This window comes from Danio aesculapii, chromosome 17 (assembly GCF_903798145.1).
Source record: "Danio aesculapii chromosome 17, fDanAes4.1, whole genome shotgun sequence".
NCBI lineage: Eukaryota > Metazoa > Chordata > Actinopteri > Cypriniformes > Danionidae > Danio > Danio aesculapii.
In genome coordinates, this window is record NC_079451.1 from 8,873,508 (window position 1) to 8,896,330 (window position 22,823).

At 37.3% G+C, this 22,823-nt stretch overlaps 1 protein-coding gene across 1 annotated transcript in view; it reads left to right on the plus strand.

Annotated features, from left to right (window-relative positions):
* The window catches only part of ubr1 (ubiquitin protein ligase E3 component n-recognin 1), a 73,141-nt gene that overhangs the window by 30,372 nt on the left and 19,946 nt on the right, over positions 1-22,823 (plus strand). The window contains exons 12-29 of the mRNA XM_056476696.1: positions 2,081-2,238; positions 2,328-2,427; positions 2,502-2,630; positions 6,806-6,986; positions 9,599-9,660; positions 10,022-10,132; positions 15,129-15,194; positions 15,348-15,449; positions 15,656-15,719; positions 15,898-16,022; positions 16,208-16,260; positions 16,342-16,444; positions 16,536-16,584; positions 17,887-18,041; positions 18,217-18,316; positions 20,457-20,560; positions 20,636-20,716; positions 20,805-20,977. Coding sequence (XP_056332671.1) covers positions 2,081-2,238; positions 2,328-2,427; positions 2,502-2,630; positions 6,806-6,986; positions 9,599-9,660; positions 10,022-10,132; positions 15,129-15,194; positions 15,348-15,449; positions 15,656-15,719; positions 15,898-16,022; positions 16,208-16,260; positions 16,342-16,444; positions 16,536-16,584; positions 17,887-18,041; positions 18,217-18,316; positions 20,457-20,560; positions 20,636-20,716; positions 20,805-20,977 — 1,916 coding nt within the window. The remainder of the gene's footprint in view (positions 1-2,080; positions 2,239-2,327; positions 2,428-2,501; positions 2,631-6,805; positions 6,987-9,598; positions 9,661-10,021; positions 10,133-15,128; positions 15,195-15,347; positions 15,450-15,655; positions 15,720-15,897; positions 16,023-16,207; positions 16,261-16,341; positions 16,445-16,535; positions 16,585-17,886; positions 18,042-18,216; positions 18,317-20,456; positions 20,561-20,635; positions 20,717-20,804; positions 20,978-22,823) is intronic.

Here is a 22,823-nt window from a genome sequence, read left to right on the forward strand (position 1 = left end):
ATGAACACAGAGGATTTATTTGCAGCTTTTTCCAGTCTCAGAGCTTCTACAACTGAAAGTAGTGCGGTCTCAGTGGAGTGTCCACTTTTGAAACCTGACTGGTTAGTGTCCAGGATATTGTTCTGTACTTCCTCTACATGCGATTACGAGTGGAAGAACTAGATAAGTTGGACTGTGGCATAATAAAAGCTCCATTGCTTCCGTGTAGTGTCACGCTTGTCAATCCTTATTAATTCAATAGCTTCGGCACTCTTGTTTCAACAGCTTTCAGCCTACCTTTCATACTACAATGCAATTAAGACCCAATCTCAATTCTATTTTTGTTATAGAAATTTGTAATAATGACAAAAAATACTTATTTGTGCATCTCCTGACTTCCGGGTGCAGCTATACTGCCGTTGTGGCTGGTGTATTTTGGGAAATTCCCATACCCCTTGGTTTCAAGTGTGGTCCTGAAAAATCTCTCTTTCGAGGGGTATCTAGCCCTTCCCCTTAGCTCTATGCCTTCAAGCTAAAGAGAATTGGGACACCCCTACGTCTTCACGTGAACACGCAAAACAAGCAGTAGGGGTAATGGGAAGGGGTAGATTTGGGATTGGGCCTAAGTTTAGAATACTTTTGGCCCATTTCCACTGAGTGGTACGGTACGGTTCAGTTTGGTACACTTTTATGGCCTTTTCCACTGTCAAAAGGCATAACGAACCAAACCGTACTGTACCACTTTTTCAGCACCCTTTCGCAAGGGTACCAAACACGTGCAGTTGAACGCTATTGGTTTACAGAGATACGTCATTCGCTTACGCAACAAGCCAGAATGAAAGCAAAAAACCGCCATGTTTAAAATACACAGCCGATGAGCCGAGACATTACAGCGGAATTATATATACATATAATTACGAGCCATGGTCGACCTGGGCTCAAACAAACCTTGTCATCGTCATGATGAACAGCCACAAAGCCAAGAAGAGGAGCCGATTTACCCTGTGCCCGCGCATCTATATCTGAAATAACGAACTTCTTGAGCTGATGGTAATAATGTGCGCTTGATTATTGACGCGCTTTTGAAACCTGATCCTGTCAGACACTGACAAACGCGAGAGTGAAGCGCAGAAAAAACAAGGGAGGAGCCAGAAAAAAGGAGCACATTATTTTTCAGCAAACATGAATAAAATGCCTTGTTTAACTTAGTGTTATTATCACCTTTTGGACTAATATGAACTGGGAATGATGGAATTACTGTCTAACAGAGGCTACATGTGCTGCTGAAGATTACAGACACAGATGAGAGGTTTACACTGACTGTAGGCTATATTTTGTGTTGTTTTTCAACCTAAATACAGGCGAAATGTCTGCTGTGTGTAGTTCTTCTGTAGTTGGTAACATATCGGAGACTGTAAGGGGCTGTATGTGTTTATATATGATCATTTATTTAGTTATTTAATATAATTACAGACATTACAGTAGGCTGTTTTGCACTGTCATTGATCTGCAGTTATAATCAACTCATGTTCATAGAAAAGATAGTAATAAACATTTCTACACAAGTATTTATGTGTGTAAAGCATCTGTTTTGTGAGAAGAGCTTCTCATATGATATGTGAGCGACCTGTACAGCTTTATTGTAGACATTTCCTCCAGCGAGAATGACCTCGACTGAAACTTTCTGTCGTACACCACGCCCACCAAAAGGGTACCCTTGTTAGTGGAAACGCAAGCTTGATAAAGGTGACCCGTACCGACCCGAACCGTACCGTACCAGTCAGTGGAAACGAGCCATTTGAACATCCATGAACAGGTTTTCTTCAGAAGTCCCATAGGATGTAATAAAGACCACAACTCCCATGATTCCACACTCAGTCGCAGCGTCACCAAACTACGCTTATGTTTGTTGTGATCATGCGCCCTCTAGAGGTGAAAATTACATTCTGTTTCTTTAATACCAGGCAGAATTGCTAATGCTAATGGCTCATTAGTTCTTATCAGATCACTGAAAGTCTATGGTAAAACTAAGTGAGAACAGGTCCATATATTCTGACAGAAACATCATTTAGCATTTATTCGATTCAATTTTTTCTTCCAGGCAAGGCAGTTGATTGAGGAGGGCACCGTCATCAAGGTCATTATAGACACTGTAATGGACATGATGAGGGAACATCTAGACAACAATCACCGCTTCCACTTCCAGGGTCACAACCCTGACAAGTTCTTCCGGGTTCAAGTTATCTTCCATGACCTCAGGTCTACATGAATACCATTTAAATTCTTGACAGTGGTTAATTTTTATCATTTGGCTCAATGCTGATTTGTGTCATCCTGCTTTGTTTCAGGTACATTCTAATCAGCAAGCCGTCTGTGTGGACCGAGGCGTTACGAGTGAAGTTCCTCGAAGGTTTTCGTGTCTTTCTTCACTTTCTTGGCTGTATGCAGGTAATGCTTTCTCCCACCAAAAGCCTTTTAATTCACTTGGATCTGTAGCTGAACGTCCTGTGGTTGTTTGTCAGGGGATGGAGGAGGTGAAGAGGCAGTTTGGTCAGCATGTGGAGGTAGAGCCTGAGTGGGAGGCTGGATTTACACTCCAGATGCAGCTACGCCACATTCTCGCTATGTTTCAGGACTGGTGCTCCTCTGACGTAAGTCACAGCTAGTCGGAGATCTTGCTTTCTTCAATGCTTTTCAGGGAGACATGCACCCATGAGAAATTGGTGATAAGGGAAAATTAATGAAAAAACATGATTATATAACAAATATACAATGAGAGGTATTAGTAGTAAATCAAATAATTTAACATTTCTAAATAAAGGATCTTAGTTTCCTCAGAAATATGTATGTTTTTAGTTTTTTTTTTAACCTTTAATGGATAGAATAGTGTAGAGAGAGGGGAATGTCGGCAAAGGATCTCTAACCGGGAATTTAACTCTGGTCGCCGTGAGCACCATGGTGCTATATGTCGGCGCACTTAACCACTATGCTATTAGCACCGACATTAGGTATGTTTTTAACTGACAGCTGTAAAATATTGTTTGCCTAATTTATTGGACCCTTTTTGTACACGCTTATGGTGAAATTATGCATATTACATTCATCGTGTTGATTTTTTTAAATTAATATCTAGCAAAGTAATCTGAAGGAGGATTTTTATAAAACATGGGTCTCAAACTCAATTCCTGGAGGGCTGCAGATCTGCACAGTTTCGCTCCAACCCTATTCAAACTCACCTGATTCAACTAATCAAGGTGTTCAAAACTACTCTTGAACACTTTGATTAGTTGGATCAGCTGTTTTTGGTTTTTGGCAAAACTGATTGTTATAAAAATGTTATAAAACAATAATTTCTTCTAGCTTTCTTCAAGGTTAATTTAGGTGTCTATATAAAATAAAATGGACACTTGGAGACACCGTCTTTGGCAATAATGTATGCAAATGAAAAACAAAACAGCTTTTGAGACACAACTTTGAAGTTTGAGGATTGTTTAATTAATGTTTTCTGGCTCACCTTTCACATCTGGTTTAAAAGCAAAAAAAAGCCAAAATGGCAATTTGATATATTCCTTGACCAACTCCATATTTATTTAAAAAATATTAAGTCAGATATTTATTGTTTCAATCCTCCCCAAAAATGAATGTAAATTAAGTAGATGATAAAAAAATATGTAGGGATGTAAATAAATCCGTTAAAAATTGTGTTAAATATCTTCAGAAATATAAAATTTCTGAACAATAAGTAAACAAAAACAGTGCTTCACCTCCATGTTATACTATTGTGTATCTGTGCTCTCAGAAGCAGATGATATAGCGATCTGTAAATTTAAGTTTATTGCCTAATACTAATTCAGTTACACAAGTTCCATTTAAATAATAATTTTAAATAATAAAACACTTAAAAAATTCTGTTAATTGCATGCATGCATGTATTTGCTAACGTTGACAATCCTGCTAATATATACTAAGCTCTTAACCAGTCACAATCTAAATGCCCAGTACATTTTTGTTTTCCTAAAGAACTTTTGCAGTGCAAATTAGTAATTAACATTGAGAAATTCCGAAATATTAGCCAAAATAGAAAGTGTTACACTGCCGCGCTGCTCATGCTCAAAGTGATAATGACCAAAAACGCATTGAATGACAGTAAAAAGTAGCAATTTTAACTAATAGATGCATCAATAGTATACACTGAGTTTTTAACAAGAAATTGTTTGGGCTCGAACTACAAACCAAATTCAAAACAATTTTAGTATTAGTTTTGCTTAAGTTGCACACTAGTTTTATCATGTATAAATATCATTATTACTATATTGTATAAATATTATAATAACTATAGGCCTACATCATGCTGACATTCAAAAACAAAATTACATGATATCACAGGCGATTGTCTTCTGACCGAGTGCACCTTAAAAGACATGATTGACACTCCTCATAGAGCTTGAAAAGCGTCTTTAGCATCTATATAATTTGTAAAATAAAGATTTTCATATTAAGGAAACAGCATGGGAGGAAGTTGCCGCAGGCCTTGGGGCAAATGAAAAGTAAAGTGGATATTGATTGATGGATGGTTAGATAGATTGATAGATAGATAGATATATCATCTGTGCAACAGCCACCGATTCGTAACGCGCAGCAATAGCAGCCAGTGTGAAAGGCAAACACCTGCGATCTGCTTCTGCTCTCCACACACGCTGCTCACGCTCTGCTTGCATGTGCAGTGTGAAACAGGCGTTAAATGCTTATATAGGGTTTTTAGTCATTAGCTCATTCACAATATGTCTTTTACTAAAAAATGTTACTCTAAGTCCAGTAGACTAATGTTTTGCAAGTTCAATAACAAAACAATGCACTCAACATAAAACAACCCAACTCACACAAGTCAAACTATTTCTTACTTTCTCTGCTATAGCTATACACAGGGTTTCCGCGGGGTCTTAAAGGGGTGGTCCACTACGATATCATATTGTAAACTTTAGTTGATGTGTAATGTAGCTATGTGAACATAAACAGCATCAATGCAAGTTCAATGCAAAGAAAGACCTTGGTTTTTACATAGTTAGCTTAGCAAAGCCTACAATGAACGAATTTTAGGGACTACAAAAAAATACTTCCGGGCCTTGTGAGATCACAAACGTGCACACACACTGTGCAGCTAAGGGGCGTGGCCAGAGGTGCTGTAATGTTACAGCAGAGAGAGAAGATGCGTCCTGCTATTTCCACAAAGCTTTTCTGTTTCTGTATTTGGGCTTCCAAATGACACGACACAAAGACAGAAGTGCTAACAGTTCAATATTAATTATGTTCCAGAGAATTATAAAATACATAGCAAGCATGATTTGACAAAACAGCTTCCAGAATCTCTCCCAGTTCAGTGCTGGATTCGGTTAAAATCTCCTCAAAGATGGAGCAGCTACAAGCAGATGCTGTTAACTTTGAGCCATGACCTGTATGTGTTTTTATTTGTTAAAATGGATCATGACATGTACAGTGTCTAGCCTTAACGGTATGTTGTAGCAAAGATGTAAACAATGGGAAATGCTGTTCGCCAGCGCTAACGATTTAGCTACAAATTCATATTTATCAGTCAAACTGCTGTAGACACACACATATACACACACACACACACACACACACTTCACAAGCTCGTGCAGCGTCTCTCTATGTGTGTGCGACTGCAGTGTTTCTCTACGAGCAGCTTTTCCATGTTTTTACATCTCAGATAATGAACTCGCAAAAGATATGTGAACGATTCATGTTACTTACAGGCATATTCCGAATATATATGAAAGACGTTGTGTAATGCATTGAGAGCTCGCCTAATTCATGTAGCAGCAGAAAAATAAATCAGGCTCACACAGGTCACATCCCACATCTTGTGCTTTATTCTTCTGTCAGCAGCGTCACTACAGAAAATAACCTAATCCGAGCATCACAGAAAGAGAAAAATAAACATCGGTTCCGCGCACATGCGCTTCTCGTGTTACACCCGTCTACAGATAGTTCATAGTATACACACGCACACACATAAACACACACACAATGGCAAACTCTCTTAAAGGAGCCGCACCCCATTTTCACTCATTACTCGGGCATGAGGTTGACTGACTGTTCACACAAAACGCGCGTGCTTGTACGGGCATGACGTGGAGCCGATCCACGAATCGCAGCACATTATGACACAAGACCAATCAGAGTCACTTGAGGACGGGCCTTTCAGAGGAACTAGGAAATATATCAGTCGTTTTCATGTTAGCTGAGTAGCTGTATATAATCAAAGTGAGATTTATGAAAAAATTGCGTGATTTTCTTCAAGTGAAACATGAGCACACATTGCTTTGCATCTTATAAACACAACCAAGCCTTAAAATTACACTCTGGACCACCCCTTTAAAAAGTCTAAAATTTAAAAATCGAAATTTTCAGCCTTAAAAAGTCTTAATTTCGCTGTTCTAGGTCTTAAATATTTTACCACAGGTATTATTTTTCTGATGTCCATGTAACGCTACATCTAATGCTCATTTAAATTCTTTTTTGGTTGTTGTTGCTTGGATTTCGTGGTGTTGTAGTTCTTTGTTTCACTAGTCCTTGTGTAATTTGCAGGATTACAACTACAAATGAGACCAACATGCAATAGCCAATCTTCAGGGTACAGGATTCTTCACTGTAGTGCTTTAATCAATCACTTGAATTGCCTGCAGTCTACATTTAAAGCTATTACTGTTGCATGGCTGATTAGCTTACAAATCTTGTTTATCCACTGGTTAATGAATGACCTGGAACCGTGACACTGTGTGTGTGTGTGTGTATTGTTTACCCACAGGAGCGGGTTCTGCTGTTGGCCTTCCAGGAGTGTCACAGAGCTCTAATGTCCTGCACAAACCAGCCCTTCCGGAGCGAACCGAAAGACAGCTACATGTGCAAGCAGATCCTCCACGCACGGCCATATAAAGTGTCCCAGGAGCCCATCTCCATCCATACGCCTATCTCCAGACTACTGGCTGGTTAGCACAATTTATCTATCCGAAGATGACAGTTGAGGGTTTTGAAAAAGAGGTCTTCCTATGCTGTTAACAATTAATACTACTATAATATTTTTAAACTTACAAAGCAGAAATCTGATTTTAAATGGAGTCAATATCTCGATTGTAGTCATGAGTTCCATACTAGCTAGAACAGAGGTTCACAACTTCGATGACCTTAAGTGCCAAATATCAACTACATGAGATACAGGGAGCCACTTATATATTTGAGCATTTTTCTTGAAAGCATAAATATATGTATTTTGCTCCTAATATGAACAACAACGTGCTCAATCCACGTGATTGGTTTGGGCTGAGACACGTCCGGTCAAGCTGAGAACAGCCGAGAACTGTGAAGGCTTTTATACTTGATGCGCTTGCCGGAAACACGAGCATTTCTCACGTGAGATTGCCAACTGTGCAGACGAGGTTGGTCAGTTAAATTATGCAACTGTAAGTAATGTTTACTCAGCATAATTTAGCACTGATAATGATAAAGTACCGCGTTTTGCTACCCATCCCTATTGTTCACGGTAGTCTCGTGATGAAATTATATAATGTTTATTGTGAAATTATACATGTTTAATTTAGATTTTTATTCAAAAATACATGTACATACCTATTTGTTTTGTCGAAATTGCAGCATATTCTATAAAGCATTATAATAATGTAAAAAAAAGTGTGCTTTATAACGGTGCAACGCACACTGGAGTTACGGGTTGGTATATACCTCGGTTTTAGCATCACGGTTTGGTACTGGAATAATAGCAGATCTCCAGTCCTTGTCTTTTCTGTTTATTTTGAACAGGCAGAAGTGTTTTGTCACATTCAGCTGTAGAGCTAAAGAGCTTCATGTGATGCAAAAATACTAATTAAACACAGTAATTAAAAATAAAACTTTATAATCAGGAAACTAATTAGGAATTTCTAGTTCTAAAATTAATCTCAGCCCTCTCGTAAAGCAATGGAAAAAACAATGATGTATTAAATTTAAGATTGAAGATAAAACGATTTCAACTTTCACCCACAGCAGCACTCATTTGTCACACATTCTGTCAGTTTCATAGAAGTGGATCAATCAGAATAACTCTGAGGCGGGATTAGTGTTGCGTGCTCCTGTTAACGCGTTGTCATGACACCGGGGAAACAGCAGAACCACTGGTGTGCGCTGCTGTGTCGCGTTTTCTGACAAAAAAACATGTTCTTTGTGAACGTATTCTGTATTCGTTGTGAGGGCACGATAACCAAACCATGACCATCGTGCCGTGATGGTTCGGGACAAAAAGATTAATGAGCCGAATGCGGCTTGCGGTCTGCCTTTTGAGAACCTTGGTTCTAGAATAATAAAATTAATCCCTGATGTAGTTTTACTCATCTAATATACTGATAAATTTGACGGTTCTTTCCCAACTGTTCACTTTTTCAGACCTAACCAACATTATTTATACTCTTGTGGTTTCTGTCTGCTTTTGATGTAACCCTGTTTGGTAACTTTACTTGAAGGGAGTGTTCATAATACATGCCATGACACTTTTTTTATAATCATGTCAAGACACAAGGAGATTTTATGCATGCTTGTGACAATTGTCATTCAGTGTCGTTCGCTCAGTTATGGTAATTTAAATGCAAAGATGACCCTGTTTGAGATTGTCATGGCATCTTGACATTTATTTATCATCATTTAAATAAATGCACCATAGTCTTTGTTTTGTCATGACATCTTGACATTACCAAAACAACATAGCTTGTCATAAATCTGTCATAAACATGATTGTCACGAGGCCCTTGTAATCTAATCGATTCTAATATGCTGATTTGGTGCTCAGATGTTTAAAAACACTTGTGCTATCAACATTTTATGGAAATTGTAATATTTTCTTATGATTCTTTAATTAGAAAGTTCAATAGAGTAACATATCTGCATTTAAAATGCAAATACTTTGTAACAATGGTTAACAACTATTATTTTTGAGATTCAGTGCAATCTTAGGCCTATTTACACTGCAAAGGTTGCACAGAATCATGTCTAAAGTGGCATTTATGTGTCTTTACACAGCTTAAAGGTGGCATTAATTTATTTACACAGCAATTACAACTCTATACTGTGATACTAAAGGCAAAGGATAGTCAAAGCAGACTTTAATTTAGCATCATATCTTTACACTGAAAAGCAAACTTGGGGCAGTTCACACAGAACAAGTTTTTCTTTCCAATACGCTACTTTTCTATTGTTCTATCTACATTGCATCATTTGAAGCGATGTTGACATGAGTGTTACGTTTTTTTAGATGCCATGTCAAGATAAAAAAAAGGCAATTCTGCATGCAGCGCCGCTCATCACTGTGAGTTCCAAAGCAGTGGACCAATCAAAAGCGCTCGGAGGCGGGAAGAAGTGCTTTATGTAGTGATAATCTATTTATTTATTTTTTATTTAATTTAATTTTTTTTTTTTTTTACAATTTCTATGTGCTGTGTCTCACATTTTTAGAAGACAATTACGTTGTGAATGAGCCTTTTATAAAAACACCCTTTTAACCCCAAAGCTTCGAACAGCAGTGTGTTTGTTTTTAATCCCAGTTTATATCTGCTCTCAGGTTTATATGTGCTGTTGTGCCAGACTGGAGCAATCCAGTACCTACCTGACTTTGTGGATCCTGTGAGTATACCCTTAAAGGGAGAGTTCACCTCAAAAATGAACATTTTCATCACACTCAAGTAGTTCTAAACCGTCTTCTTTTGAACCATTCCTTCTACCATTGACATCCATAGTAGGAATAAAAAAAATACCTAGTAAGTCTGTTATGGAAGCTTTTTTACCATCATCTGTCAATATATCTTCCTTTTTTGTGTTCAGCAGAAGAAAGAAACTCAAACAGGTTTGAAACATGATGAGTAAATGATGAAAATCTTCATTTATGGGGGAACTATCCCTATAATAATAAAAAAATATAATTTGTTATGTGTGAACCTGTAGCTCTGTGGATTACATGCGTAATCTGTGTGTGTGTGTGTTTCAGGCACAGCTGAATTTTACTGAGCTCGCGGAGCAGCCTCTGCGCTGTATTGTTCTGGCGGCTCAGGTTTGTGCCGACATGTGGAGGAGAAACGGCCTGTCGCTTGTCAGCCAGGTGAGAGCAGCATCTGTTTCTTTTAAAGCTCATGCACACGTCAGATGTACCAAAAACAGTGTTCATTAACTGTTATAGACGCAGTCTGTGTTGGGTTTTGATTTTAATCCAACTATAAAAAAACCAGCATGAGACCTACAGTATGCTACATCTCAGTTTGCATACTAACTATTCTAGATAGTAATCTAAAATAGAATTTAGCCCAATCCCAATTCTACCCCTTATCCCTTTACCTTATGTGAATGGGGTGTGAGAGGGGTATGAGAGTTTTCTTTGAATACACTAGTTATAGCAGCAACAGCAAGAAAAAACCACTAGTGTTAAAAAAAAGGGTATTAATAAGAATTTTTACTACAAATAAGCATCTGATTTATTACATTCCCAGTTGTGGTAATATTACAGTTATGATATTAACAGAAACGGTTTGAAGAAGGAAAAAAAGTTAAATTAAGCTAAAGAAAGTCTCTTAATTACCGCTGCAAAATATTAAGCGTACACAACATATTTAAAATTTCGATAGCCTTACATGATGACTTGAGAGAACAGGCCATTCTGCCAGAAAAGTCTGATGGCTGTGAAAATGCTTTTTACAGCATGTCTGGTATGTTGTTTTCTTGTGGTTACATTGATCTTTTGTTGACATTAGGAAAGAGCAGTGCACTGCGCTTTTTATCTTACTAGGTAACTACTGTATCAACATGTTTGGTGCTGGAGCGCATGACATTAAAAACACAAGGTTTTCAATTCATTCCCACTGAAGATTATTGTCAACACTCACACAGCACATTATGCTCAACTTCAATATGGCTACGTTTACACTGCGAGGCTGAGTGCTCGAATCAGATTTTTTTCTCTGATTTGATTTTTTGCATAGCTGTTCACGTTGTTAGAAATGTGGCCAATATCAGATTTTCAGTCTGAACAGATCATGGTCCTAAACTGACCCGCATGCGTAATAGTACAACTACGCACAGCACAAAATATCTAAGTATGCACACAATGTGTATACTGTATGAAGTGAATAAGCACGTTGTTAGATTATATTAATATTAATATGATTATAGCCATTTTCACAAACAACAACTGGGTTTTTTATGACCTGTAAATGGTTGTTTTGCTTGTACTAATGTCTATTTCAGTGTTTGAAATCTAAAATAAGTGTTTTGTGATCGAAAACACTGATGATTTGTCATTTTTGATAAGTGTTGTGTGCGTCTCTCTGACCACCGGTGTGTAGTCAACTTCATTAAGGGTTAATGGGCAGCAGTTGTCATTCAAACATGGATGTTTGCAGCACAAACCAGTACAGAATAATGACGTGTCGATTGAAAATAATGTAAAAGTTACATGAATTCCTACATAACCGTTTACACTGTGGTCGGATTGCAAAACACCAGATCTGTATCAGATTTAATACTACATATAAAATTGGCACAAATCAGAATTGTAAAGATCAGATTCCATGCTGTTTGGACTGTTCACACTGTCATGATAAAAGCAGATCTGAGTCACACGTGGGCAGAAAATTCTGATTCGGGTCACATTTGCCTGCAGTGTGAAGGTAGCCTATGAGTGAATTGAAAACAATGTATCCGCTGCGCTTGCAATCTACGCTAGGGATGACATGATGATGTGTGCATGTGTATTAGTGGTATTAGTGGAATATTTCCATCCCTAACCCTTTACACTCTGTTTCAAAGGCTAAGGATAAAGTGAAGGGGTAGGTGTAGACGGAATTAAATAGGGTAGGGGTATAAAGTAGAATTAGGTTTTGGCCCTTTGTGTGTTCCAAATCTCAAATCATGTTGAATTAGTAGTATTTCAAGAGTTCACACTTAGCTGATGATTGATAATAAAGCTTGTTTGGCATGCTGTCCCGGGAGAGAGCCCTGAGCTTATGAGATCTTTGAGCCCTGGGCTCCCTCCCATTTGCAGGGCGAGAGGGGAGTTTGAGCTCAGGTAGATCTCGATTAACTCCCCCGGCTTATTTCTAGCTAAGTGACAGATATGGATGACTGAGGAGAGGTGTACTCGCTAAGAGACTATGGTATCAATTTTGTGTGTTTAATTTACTTAGGGTGCGTGCTATTTGGACTGTGGGAGGAAACTGGAGAACTCGGGGAAAACCCACTCGAGCACAGGGAGAACAAGCAAAACTCCACACAGAAATATCATCTGGTTTAGTAGGGACTTAAACCCAAGACATTCTTGCTGTGAGACAACAGTGCTAATCACTGGGCTGCCGTGTTGCCCATCTGAAAAGGAAGGGAAATAGGGGTGCATGGGGGGGTTCTTCAAGACGAAGATATTGAGATAAGAAAATCTCAGGTTATTTATAGTGTGTTAGGAATCATCTGATTGGACAATCAATCATGAGCTGATGCTGGAAAAGCTGGGTACAATCATAAGCACGTGATCCTCTCGAAATTAGTTTATAAATAAACTTTACTTCAAAAGTTCACACTTAGCTGATGATTGATAATAAAGCTTGTTTGGCGGAAGATCTTAACGCCAGAAAGAAGAAAAGGGGAGAGTTTTTTTTTCCTCTCTCTAGTGTCCGGGAGGGGGTAGTGATTGACTCCTGTGGGAGTCGAAGCTCGGGGTAACTCCTGCGGGAGTTAGAGATGTGGGGGCATTACTTGCAGTGGAGACTCCTGTGAGAGGTGGCCGCGGCAAGACTCTTGCGGGAGTCTAAGCTTGTTTTAGTCAGATCTTGTTTTAGTTTAGAGTTAGTAGCGGAGTAACTCGATGCTAAAAGGAAAATAGTGTAGTGGAGGAACTGAGCGCTCGAAAGAAAAGAAGTGGAAAGACTACGCTGAAACAAGGGGGGGGGGTCTAAGCAAGAGACAGCAAAAAGGAGCGGGCAGTGAGGACTCTTGGCTGCTAAGGGTGGGCTGGGGATAGGCTTGGCGGGACTTCTGCGAGAGTTGAAGCTCTGTACGATTCCTTCAGGAGTCAGAGCTGTGCTGAGAAGGAGTGGTGGGCTAGCGGAGTATAGCTCGCACTTGGAAGGATGGAAGGAAGAGAATAGAAAAGGTAGTGAAGGGGCTACGAAGAGGGGGAATAGGAGGAAATGGCAGAGTCATGCTCATGCCCTTGAACTCTGGTAGTTGGAAGTCGGGTGGAGAGGATCAGCTGTGCTTCCTTAAGATGCTAATGGCTGAGGCAGATGAGGGATTTGAAGGCATCAGAAGACCAGTGTCCGAGGTTCTGAATCTGTTGTTGAGAGAGCACATTGAGGGGTGAAGTAGGGGTGGGGAGCTGAAAGGCAGAGGAATTTTTTAAAATGATTTTGGAACCAAAAACGTGTTACTGGATGGTTCGCATTGTCAGTAAAAAGAAGAGTGAGGGGGTTGGGCTTTCCTAAAGTGTAGAAATGCCAGGAGGGTCTGGAAAGGGTGTGTGGGGGTGGGGATGCAAATGTAATGCCCTTTCTATATTTGATCTGTTTTGCCTTGCTCAACAAAGAAAGATAAAGTTTCTTCGTCCTGCAAAGTTAGATCAGAGAATAGGTTGGATGAGGGTCTGGATAATCAAAATAATGATGCTGGAAAAGATGAGAACAATCATAAGCATGTGATCCTTTCGAAATTAGTTTATAAATAAACTTCACAAAGTTTCTAGGATGGTCTACTATTTCCTGTAGAAATTCTAAGTGCAGATGCATACATGCTTTAACGGCTAATTTTACCCACAATACATTGCGTTGGACCTGAATTCGATTAGAACCACAAACATGGGTAAAAAATGTAAACTGCAAATGCAAAATATTGACGGAGAGGCTATGGTAAAGAGGTTTGAATGACTTCAAATCATTCATCTGACCTAATGGAAAATAAAACATTTATTTCCATTATGTGAACAAGACGTGTTTGGTCATTTTGGAAAGCATAATTATGCAAACACCTGAGGAGATAATTTTTTTCTGCATGAAAGACCTGCAAATGGCAGATTAATGTGCTTCTGCATTTCCAATGGTAGGACATAATTGTAAAAGTTGTGACAGGATGATTGACAGGGCACATAACTAAGCAACAGAACATTTCATTCATGAGGAAGTAGTATGTCCCATAGTTTGCGTAATCTATTGTAACACACTAAAATGGATGTGTTTTTTTTTATAATAATAATAATTTCTTACTCTCGTGTAATGCTTTTCTCGACACTCAAACCGCTTTACACATTTTTTGGGGAAATCTCCTCATCCACCACCAGTGTGCAGCATCCACCTGGATGACGCTATGACAGCCATATTGCCTGACCGCACACCAGCTGGTTGATAGAGAGGAGACAGTGATGAAGCCAATTATGATATGGGGATCGTTAGGAGGCTCTTTTTCGAAGGATATCCTGGCATTTTAAGGACCTCAATTTAACATCTTATCCGATAAGACGATGCTTACTGAGCAGTATAGTCCCCATCAATATACTGGGGCTTTAGACTGCAGGTTGAGCGACCCCTGCTGGTCTCCCATGTGATCTGCCATCCAGGTACTGACCAGGCGCAGCCCTGCTTAGCTTTGGCGGGCGAACATGTGGGAGTTGCGGAGAGCTAGCTGCCGGCTAGTATTTTTTCTTTATCAAAAAAAGAATGTACTTTCAGGATGTAGTACATGCAGGCGAATTGGGAGGCCGCACTATTGAGAATTTTCTGCATTAATTAGGAATTTGAGAAAATGGAGCTTTTTGTTTAATTATATAAAAGTCTGAAAACATTCCTTTCAAATTTCAAGCAAATATATAGTCAATTACAGCATTTTTTTGTATTGTATGCAAAATGTAATGGAAAAATGTTAATTAACATAATAAAATAACAAATAAAGTTTTACTTGCTTAAAATCCAGTTTCATACTTAAAATCCGAGCTCTTAATCTTTTCTCAATAAATTTTGTTTTTTGAGTGATGAAAAATCATTGAAACGATTGTTTGTATTTGTTTGGATACGCATGTTGATTACTAATGCTTTCTAACTTTTGCTTATGTTTGACTCTGCTAGGTGTATTACTATCAGGATGTTAAATGCAGGGATGAAATGTTTGATAAGGATGTTATCATGCTGCAGGTATGTGCATAAATTAAAATATAAAATATTTATTTTAATAAAAAAAATATAACAAATATTAATATAATTTGTTATATAAAATGTTATATATTTGTTATATACATTTTGTTAAATGAAATGTATTTATTTATTACGTTCTCTAACTCTATGCAGATTGCTGCTTCCAAAATGGACCCCAATCATTTCCTTATGCTTGTACTTTTGAGATTTGAACTTTTCGACATTTTCAATGGCAACTGCTCCAGTAAAGATCAGGTAAGTAAGAGAGGGTGAGGAATATATACTAAGTTATTTAAATATATTAAGTATATTTAGTCAAGTATTATTTAATTATTTACACTGTGTTATGGTAATATTAGCAAATGCATGCTTTGTAACTTATTTCAATCATTATATTATCATTTATATCATACATTTTTTTTGTTATTTATTATTGGTTTGGATCTTTTTTCTTTTCACAGGAAGTACTGAAACAGTGGAACAGGTTAACAGAAGAGATGCTTTACTTAATAATCATCATTGTAGGCAAGTTCTTCCTGACCTTTTTATTTTGACTAAATACGTTTGCTATTTGGTTTATAGTTGATTTTGGTTAATGGTTGATCTTTTGCTGCCTTTCGCTGATGTGTTATTAATTAGGGAAATGAGTTGAAGTGCTGCCTTTGTTTTATTTTACTATATATTTTGTGTGTGAAATATGCAGGTGAGCGGTATGTACCTGGAATCAGTAATGTGACTAAGGAGGACGTCACTATGAGGGAGGTCATTCATCTGCTCTGTATTGAACCCATGGCCCACAGCACCTTGATCAAAAGCCTGCCTGAAAATGTACGATTTTATTTTAGTTTTAATTTAATTTAGCTTAATTTTTTTTATTAATTTATTGTTATTTTATTTTATTTATAGTATTTTATTTATAATATTTTATTTTATTTTAGTAATGGCCAGCTTTAACTGATGAAACTCCCTTAATTAAGTGACTTTATGAATCATTTTTGTTAATTGTGTCACAGGAAAACCATGAAACAGGTCTTGAAACAGTCATAGCTAAGGTTGCTAATTTCAAGTGAGTTAATTTCACCAAATATTTATTTGTATATACATGTGTATATATACACACATGTTGACCCTTTTTTTGTTGTTCTAGGAAACCAGGAGTGTCAGGCCATGGCTTGTATAATGTGAAGAAGGAATGTCTGAAAGAGTTTAACCCCTTTTTCTATCATTACTCCAGACCACAGCATAGTAAGGTACGCAATGCTCATGTTATCTCTTGAACTATATTAGCATATTAGTGTTGAAACGACTAAAGTTGAAACTGCCCAAATATTTTCATTTTAGGCAGAAGAAGCTCAGAAGGAGAGAAGGTCCCAAGAGAGCAGTGAAAAAGGTATGTCATGTTAATTGCCAACAATCATAATTTACTGATAGAAGTGTATTACATAAGTAGTGTGATCTCTCTCATAATCCAGTCTCAGGTACAGTAATTGGTGATCTGCCCCCAAAAAATTAAATAAAAATAAAACATTCATGGTCTAAACAGCCAAAAATAATCTAAACAAAAATATGTATACAAAAATACATAAAAATAATCAACAAAAAACAACAATACTGCTTCCAGTATAAAGTGATTGATAATCAGCCCCAAAAACTTAATTGGTGCACCTACAATACAACAGCCAAACTAAACAAAACAACAGCCAAACAAAACAAAACAATAAAAACAAAACAGCCAAACAAAACAAAAAACAGCCAATCAAAGCAAAGCAGCCAAATAAAACAAAACAACAGCCAAACAAAACAAAAAAAAACAGCCAAATAAAACAAAACAACAGCCAAACAAAACAAAACAATAAAAACAAAACAGCCAAACAAAACAAAAAAACAGCCAATCAAAGCAAAGCAGCCAAATAAAACAAAACAACAGCCAAACAAAACAGCAAACAAACAAAATAGCCAAACAAAACTAAACAAAACAGCCTAACAAAAACAAAACAAAGCATCCCAACAAAACAAAACGGCCAAACAAAACAGCAAACAAACCAAGCAAAAAAATAATAAAATCAGCCAAACAAAACAGCCAAACAAAAAAAACAGACAATTAAAACAAAGCAAAACAAATCAGCCAAACCAACAAAGCAAAACAAATCAGCCAAACAAAACAACAGCCAAACAAACAAAACAAATAACAGCCAAACAAAACAAATCAGCCAAACCAATAAAGCAAAACAAATCAGCCAAACCAACAAAGCAAAACAAATCAGCCAAACAAACAAAACAAATAACTGCCAAACAAAACAGCCAAACCAACAAAACAAAACAGCCAAACAGAACAAAAAATCAGCCAAACAATATACAAAACAGCCAAACAAAATCTTAACAAAAAATTTGTTTACATAAATACATAACAAAAAAGCTCAATATGCTTTCCAGCATGAGCATACAGTGATTAGCGATCAAACCCCCAAATCCTGATTGGAGCACTCTAAAAAAAATTTAAATTAACTAACAAATTTAAATAAATAAATAAAACTTAATGTCTAAACATATAAAATATAATCTACACAAACAAGATAAATACACTAGTAATACAAAAATACTACTTCCATTGTACAAAAATCCTGATTGGAGGACCCAGATACAAAATAATAACAATAAGAATAATGTGATATTTGGCCTTCCTCTGTTGTAGCTCTTCGTCCCCCAGTGCCACCTCCCTTTTGTCCGGCATTCTCCAGCATTGTGAATCTGCTCTGCTGTGACGTCTTCATCCATGTATTGAGGAGGATTCTCCAGAAAGCAGTGGAGGATCGTTCCAACCAGTGGACTGAACCAATGATCCAGCGGGTATCGCTTTTACTGCCTCATTTCTCACAGTTCCCTCTCCATTTTAGTAATATAACCTTTGTATTTTTGTTTTTGGAAATGTAAAGGTTGTTTCTGAAGAATATTGTTGGAAGATGGCAAGTTTATTTATTTTAGGGTAGCATCTAAAGCAATGTTATTTTGTGTGTGACTGCAGGCATTGCATCTTGTAGGCCAGGCTCTGCTAGAGGAGACTACACAGCTGGAAAACAGCAGCGCTGAAGAAGTGCCCTTTGACTTTAGTCTGAAAGCAAAAAGTAAGATCTTGCCCATCTTCTTGAAAATGTACTGTGCTTATAATAAACATTTAGCTTGGTTAATCCACACTTTTGCTTCTGCAATTTCATTGTTTTGCTCAATCACAGTTATCTGTTGATCATGATTTGTGATATGCTATGTAAGACCAAATGTTTTTAAATGAAAGACTTGACATTTTATTTATTCAGGCTTCTCATGGGTCATGGGATTTCTGGAATATTATGAAATTTTAAATGAGCAGTATTTTAGAGATTGAAAGTACATTATTTTACATTGTAAAATTCAATAAATAGTAAATGTAAAAATAAAAAATAAAAATATACATATTATATCTATTCTTACAAGGTTAACATTTTCTATTGGAATAAAAAATCAATAATGATACAAAAATACTAAATAATAATAATAATAATAATAATAATAATACATAAACTCAAAATTACTCAAACTTTAAAAGAACATAAATTACATATAATTATTAATAAAGTACATTTTTATTTAGACAAATATTACATAAATAAACAATATTTACAATTATTCGATCTAAGCATTTGATTTTTGATAATTCATCCTACGCCACCTAACTATTGTTTCAATATATTGTGAAACTCAATTAATGCATCACTATCCAGATATACAGTGCATCCGGAAAGAATTCATAGCGCTTCACTTTTTCCACATTTTTTATGTTACAGCCTTATTCCAAAATGGATTAAATTTATTTCCTGAAAATTCAACGCACAATACCCCATAACAATGTGAAAAAAGATTTTTTGAAATTGTTGCAAAATTTAAAAAAATAAAAAACCTGATTAATCTGTAATGTACATACGAATTCACAGCCTTTGCTTAATACTTTGTTGATGCACCTTTGGCAGCAATTACAGCCTTGAGTCTTTTAGAATATGATGCCACAAGCTTGGCACACCTGTCTTTGGGAATTTCTGCCCATTCCTCTTTGCAGTACCTCTCAAGCTCGATCAGGTTGGATGGGAAGCAACAATGTACAGCCATTTTCAGATCTCTCCAGAGATGTTCAATAGGATTTAGGTATGGGTGCTGGCTGGGCCATTCAAGGGCATTTACCGAGTTGTTGTGAAGCCACTCCATTGATATTTTGACGGTGTGCTTTAGGTCATTGTCCTGCTGGAAGATGAACCTTCACCCAAGTCTGAGGTCAAGAGCACCCTGAAGCAGGTTTTCATTCAGGATGTCTCTGTACATTGCTGCATTTATCTTTCCCTCTATCCTGACTAGTCTTCGAGTTCCTGCTGCTGAAAAACATCCCCACAGCATGATGCTGCCACCACCATGCTTCACTGTAGGGAAGGTATTAACCTGGTGATGAGTGGTGCCTGGTTTTCTCCAAACCTAATGCCAAATAGTTCAAATTTAGTCTCATCAGACCACAGAATTTTATTTTTTATGGTCTGAGAGTCAGATTCCGTCTGGCCACTCTACCATACAGGTCTGATTAGTGGATTGCTGCACAGATGGTTGTCCTTCTGTAAGGTTCTCCTCTCTCCACAAAATAACGCTGGAGCTCAGACAGAGTGACCATCAGGTTATTGATCACCTCCCTGACTAAGGCCCTTCTCCTCTGATTACTCAGCTTAGATGGTCGGCCAGCTGTAGGAAAAGTCATGTTGGTTACAAACATCTTCCACTTACAGATGATGGAGGCCACTGTGCTCATTGGAACTTTCAGAGCAGCAGAAATTTTTCTGTAACCTTCCCCAGCCTTGTGCCGCGAGACAATCCTGTCTTGGAGGTCTATAGACAGTTCCTTTGTCTTCATGCTTGGTTTGTGCTTTGACATGCACTGTCAACCCTGGGACCTTATATAGACAGGTGTATGCCTTTTCAAATCATGTCCAATCAACTGAATTTACCACAGGTGAACTCCGATTAAGCTGCTGAATGATCAGTGGAAACAGAATGTACCTGAGCTCAATTTGAATACTTATGTACATGTAATTTTTTTTTTTATTTATTTTTTTAGGTTTTTTATTTTTATTAAATTTGCAACAATTTCAAAAAATCTTTTTTCACATTGTCATTATGGGGTATTGTGTGTAGAATTTGGAGTTCTATTTCCCAGATATATTTGAATTTATCCAGATACATTTCTTTTTTCAGAAACTGGTTCCGAACACGGCAAATCATTGCTCCACTTCCTGACCAAAATGAAGTCTTTACCTTCTATGAAAGTTCTGAAAGACATGATCGCATGGAACCTGCAGGTATGCAGATGAAGATTTGATGTAAACCTGATTAATTTATTGGAGATTTAAAATCCGAATGTCTGTATTCGTAAGATGTTTGAGGTGGTGAAGTGTCTTCGGGAGAAATCCAGCCCTGCTGCTTCATTCGCCATGGATCACAGCAAGTCAGAGGAGGTACAAACAAAAGCACAGATTTGTACGAGACCCTCAGTCTATATGCCCCTGTGTCTCTGAGGTGTTTAACTTGTGTGCTTTCTCTCAGAGCGTTCAGGATAAAGAGCAGAAGAGAAAAGCTGAGGCCGCTAAAGCACACCGGCGGAAGATCATGGCTCAGATGTCAGCCATGCAGAAGAACTTCATTGAGTCCAATAAGATCCTTTATGAAAATATGCCTGAGAGCTCCAGCCAGAGTGACACCGCAGCGTCTCTAGACAGGTCGACTTATTTTTTATTTATTTTTTTCCTGTTTTACTTTCTTTTTTATGCATTCTTTTTTGCTTTTTAGTTTCACTTTCTCTTATGCTTTTACTTTCGCTTTGACTCTCTCTTTGCTTTCACTTTCTTTCTGCTCTTATTCTTTATTGCTGCTCTGCTTTAGTTTTATTTTTGGGTGCTTTTACTCCTGTAAATTGATTGTTTTGTTCCGAAACAGGGGTTAAAATTGATACAATGTTGCTTTTTGTTCTTGTTGAGGTTCGTTTTCACGCAACAACATTTCTAAATGGACCATAAATATTAAAACAAGTCATGTGCAAGTAAACTCTCCTCACATTGGTCAGAGTTTGGTTTATTTTCTAGGATGTTAACGATGATAAGAAATGAGGCATTATAAGCGAAAAGGTGTGCTTTAATTTTAAATAGTGACACCCACAGACATCAAATCTAAATCATATGTATTAATTTTTCATACATAGCCTCATTTCAAATGTCAAGGGTTGTAAAAAATATATCGAATATATATCAGAAGTTGAGTAATCCAAAAAGATAATGATATTTAAATAGTTAATAGTTTAATTCACTTTCATATTCAACATAATACACACTTTGACCGGTAGAAATGATATTTCACCCTGCTCATCATTCTCTTTTCTTATAGCCTTATACACTACCTGACAAAAGTTGAACCCAGTTTTAAGAAACAACAAATAATAAAGTCACGTCTAGTTAATCGTTAGAAGATAATTTGTTTTTCATCTGTTGAACTGCATCCCAATCACACAAATACTGCAGAAGACCTACCCACGTGGACCCATATTCTCACAGAAATCAGTCAGTGAGGTTTGCTAAAGAAAAATCATTGTTTGGGGTTACATTCAGTATGGGGATGTGCAAGAGATCTGCAGAGTGGATGGCAACATCAACAGCCTAAAGGGGAAATTCTTCAGCAGGATAGCTCTTCTTCTCTTACTTCAGCCTCCACATCAAAGTTCCTGAAAGCAAAATAGGTTAAGGTGCCCTAGGATTGGCCAACCCAGTTACCAGAGATAAACATTATTGAGCATGTCTGGGGTAAGATGGAGAAGGCATTGAAGATGAATCCAGAGAATCTTGATGAACTCTGGGAGTCCTGCAAGAACGCTGTCTTTGGCATTCCAGATGACTTTATTAATGTTATTTGAGTCATTGCAGAGATGTATGGATGCAGTCCTCCAAGCTCAGAGGAGTCATACACAAAATTATTTTTTTTCCACTGCACATGACTTTATGTTCTATAGTGTACATTATTTCTGTTAAGTGACAAGACTTTTGTCTCAGCAAAGTCAGATCTTACTAATTCTTCTAATTGCTCTCCTAATTAAATAATTAAAAATCATGGTATGATGATATTTTTTAGGTAAAAAAAGCGTAATCTAGAGGCTTTGCCCTTCATATAAGACACCTTTGATACCAAATGATCAACTAGAAGTCAAGTTATTATTTGTTGTTCCTAAAACTTGGATAGATGACAAGATTTTTTGTCAGGTAGTGTATATATCACAAATCCATAATACACTGTGATATAGTTTGTTAGTTTGTTGGATCGTATTGCTTTTTTACCACAACCGAACCCCTTAAGAGTTCGTTTCTATCGAGCTGAGACCACCTCATTCAGGCTGTCTCAGAGCGGTTTATTTGGCGCGGATCAGAGCACGATTGCGGGTTTCACATATGCCCATTTAAACCACGCTAATCGGGCAAATGCACCATGTTCTGAAACAAACGTCTCAGTGTGAAAGCACCCTTAAACCATTTTTTTTTTTTTTTAAATAGTTTATGCTTTCTTATTTTGCTTTTTAGCTTT